Source organism: Schistocerca piceifrons, unplaced genomic scaffold (assembly GCF_021461385.2).
Source record: "Schistocerca piceifrons isolate TAMUIC-IGC-003096 unplaced genomic scaffold, iqSchPice1.1 HiC_scaffold_849, whole genome shotgun sequence".
In the NCBI taxonomy this organism is placed as follows: domain Eukaryota; kingdom Metazoa; phylum Arthropoda; class Insecta; order Orthoptera; family Acrididae; genus Schistocerca; species Schistocerca piceifrons.
In genome coordinates, this window is record NW_025729112.1 from 27204 (window position 1) to 30394 (window position 3191).

The following is a 3191-nucleotide window of genomic DNA, read 5'->3' on the forward strand; positions in this document are numbered from 1 at the left end:
AGCATACATTGTCACTTAAAATGAATTTTGAGTGTGGTATATTTTGAAACAATCTTCAAAACAAAGTCCTACACCACAGTCCTTGCACCAGAACGATGTTTCCTTACGTTTCACCATCTTCTTGCAGCAGACTGAACATCTCTTTGTAGGCTTACTCTTCTTCTCTGTGGGTGGGATCTTCTCAATAAAATGCCTTGCTGTGAGCCGTTCAGACACAGGAGGTTTTGAAGGTCGCCTACATCGAGGTAAAGTTACATTCTTCCCGTGAATTTCCAGCAGTTGTGTTATGAATAGAAGCCTGTAATTTATATATGTTTCTTCCGTTGTTTTTTCGCTAGCATTGTAAACAATAAAAGCATTGTTCACTGCAACATTCATCAGCCTTCTAAACATTTTCATATACCACTTTACACCTTTCTTCCTTTCCATGAGGAAAGGTTGTAGTTTCTGATCCTTCAAATCTACACCGCCCATAAAACTATTGTACTTTTTTATGCACTGGGGGTTTCTTACCTTGTTGACGCTTTTGGTTTCCGTAACAACTGCATCATTATGAAATATGGAAATAAAGGCAACCTGCTTTTTATCCACCCATTTGAGTACCATTACGCCATGTGAATGATATGCTATGAGTTCACCTTTCCTCTGTTTTGCATGTTTCAAGGCATCAGGTACATTCTTTTTATTCAGTCAAATTGTGCCAGCTACATTCATACCTCTTTCCTTCAAAAAGTGGGACAAAAGAACGCTGTTATAATGATAGTCCATCCTGAGCATATGGCCTAAGTTGAAAAGAGGCTTAACAAATTTCACTGCAATCTGACTGGTTTTCAGGGGATCTGCAGAAAGAAATTTCATTTCTATTTTTGTGGAACTTCCTGTATAAATAATAAATTTCCATAAATAACCTGTGGAAGATTAGCAGATCTTGTAGGGCTTTATACCAAACTTTGCTGATTTTAGAGGTAGATAGGTTTTCATTTCCAGCCTTCCTTTCCATAATGTAAGAGATTCATCAATAGAAATGTTTTCTCCCATGTTGTATGTATTTCTAAATGTATCATTCGAGTGCTGAATGATGGAACCCAACTTGAACAATCTCTTATTGCCTTCAAATGTATTCAGTTCTTCATTGTTTACAAAATGAAGGAATCTGCAAAGTAGCTCAAACCTGTCTTCTTGTATACTCTGGTAAAAAATCAGCTTGTTCAAAAGTGGATGCTTGCAGAAGTACAACTTTATGGATGGCTTCTGAATAATTCCATCAACATCTGCAGTGCAAAAAACACACAAAGCTCATCTTTGTCAGTATCTACACAGTTACTTAGCCTAGAACGAGGTTGTAGAACAGTCTGTTTTTGTATACAATCTGCAGCATAACGGTTAGTTTCACACATGATTGTTTCTATGATGCTTTCACCGAAATACAGCTTGAACACTTCAGCTGCAGAATTTACCTGTATCACAGGTCCACATTTACCAAAGAATGGTGTTTTCAAAGAGACATAAGAGCTGTCGATTTCTTGCCATTTCCAGTCTTCATTTCGTGCACGTTTCACTGGTGCACCTTGTTCAATGTCATCATCACTGTCTGCCGTTTCTTCTTCACTTCTTTCGGGTGTTTCTTCCAAACAGTCAAAATCACTTTCATCATCAACATCTAGATAACTCCCGCTGTCATTTATACTATCTAAACCATTCATCGGTTCATTGAGAATTGCGAAAATTTGCTCTGAAGTAAGACCGTGTGAAGTGTTTGGCTGGATCGTTTTGCATTTGAGAGTGTCGCTCGGACTGTAAGATACAAAATGTTATTTCTCCTGACTGCTTCACTTCATGACAAAGATCTTCGAAGCAGAGCAGCACAGATATGTCTGTAGTTAGCTGACGAAGTAGTATCGGCTGTCGTCAACAGATGGCAGAGCAGTACAGTTTTACCTCAGAGACTGCAACTGGTGAGTATGTGGTCAGGAGGCAACCAGTGCGGACATTCGCAGCGCGTGAGTACGTACTTGGACTCCCGGCTTGAGGGGTTAACCACTCAAGAGGTAAATATACCCCACACCCCTTGCAACTGAGTGGTTGACAGGATGCTAAACAAAACTCAAACCATTGTTGATAATGTAGATAACTATCTTTATTAGAGTTAATTAGGAGGGGGAAAAATAAATATATTGTCCCAACTCAACTAGGCTGAGTGATGTGTCAGGTGGAGTTGGTAAATGGAGGAAGGAGCTGGAGAAGGAAAGAGGTGAGTGGAAGGAAAGGAGGCTGATGGCTAAGAGGGAGAAGAAGCAAGGGAGGGTAATAGGAATGTGGACTCCCTCCCTGGCACAGACAGTGGAAATTGCTTGTTCATGCAATAAAGTGGAGGGAAGGGATAGGGAGGGGGGGGGGGGGGGAGGAAAGGTTACAGGGGTGCGGGTGGTTTTGGGACAGGTGCTGACTGAGATACGACCAGGAGTGTGGTGAGACCAAAGGATTTGTTATAAGGATATGATATTAAGGGGGGGGGGGGGGGGGTAAAAGATAGATTGAGTTGTGAATCAACAACTGAAATTGGAAATTTTGTGCTCAGTGACATGTTCTGTCAGTGAGTGACCAACGTTATTCAGTGCCTCAGTTGAGCAGTGGCCAATCATTCAAGTGGATGAATTGTTGGTGGTCATGCCAGCGGTCTCCATCTTACTGTGTTCTATCTTCCCTGCACAACCCTCTCTTTCACTTCATCATGGACCTTAAACAACTGCTTGTGCCTGTGCCATGGGAGGCTCCTTAGTGCCACATTCTTAACCGTTTACTTACTGCCTCTTTCTGAGATCCATTATCCTCCCTTCCCTCAGTCACATCTTTGCTTTCTTGTTTCACTCATGCCACTTGGTATACTCACCAAAGTTGGACTGCATAAGCAGGCCAATGGTCAGCTGGAGCATTATTTATCTGCATGCAGCCACTCAGTGCATCAACCATATGGTGATTGGTTAGCTGTAATCCTTCCAATAAGTGTACATAGCTATTGTTCTCATTCAAAGTACCGAATTATCATTTCGCCATCCCCCCCTCCCCCTTTTCCCTTTCCTTCCCTGTAGTCCTCTTCAACTATAACATTTTTACCCTCCTCTTGCAACTTTTTATTGCAGTTCTCCTTTATTGCCCAAGAAGTACCAAAGTTCCTGTGGAGCTAAAACATT

General features: G+C 41.5%; 1 protein-coding gene across 1 annotated transcript; it reads right to left on the minus strand.

Annotated features, from left to right (window-relative positions):
• Positions 1-15: 15 nt before the first annotated feature.
• On the minus strand, positions 16-1703 carry LOC124770989 (piggyBac transposable element-derived protein 4-like). Its single transcript, XM_047249258.1, has 4 exons — positions 1325-1703; positions 945-1271; positions 709-878; positions 16-645 (listed from the first exon to the last, which is right to left on the minus strand). The coding sequence occupies exons 1-4, from the start codon at positions 1701-1703 to the stop codon at positions 16-18; spliced, it is 1506 nt and encodes a 501-aa protein (XP_047105214.1).
• Between the last annotated feature and the right edge of the window lie 1488 nt (positions 1704-3191).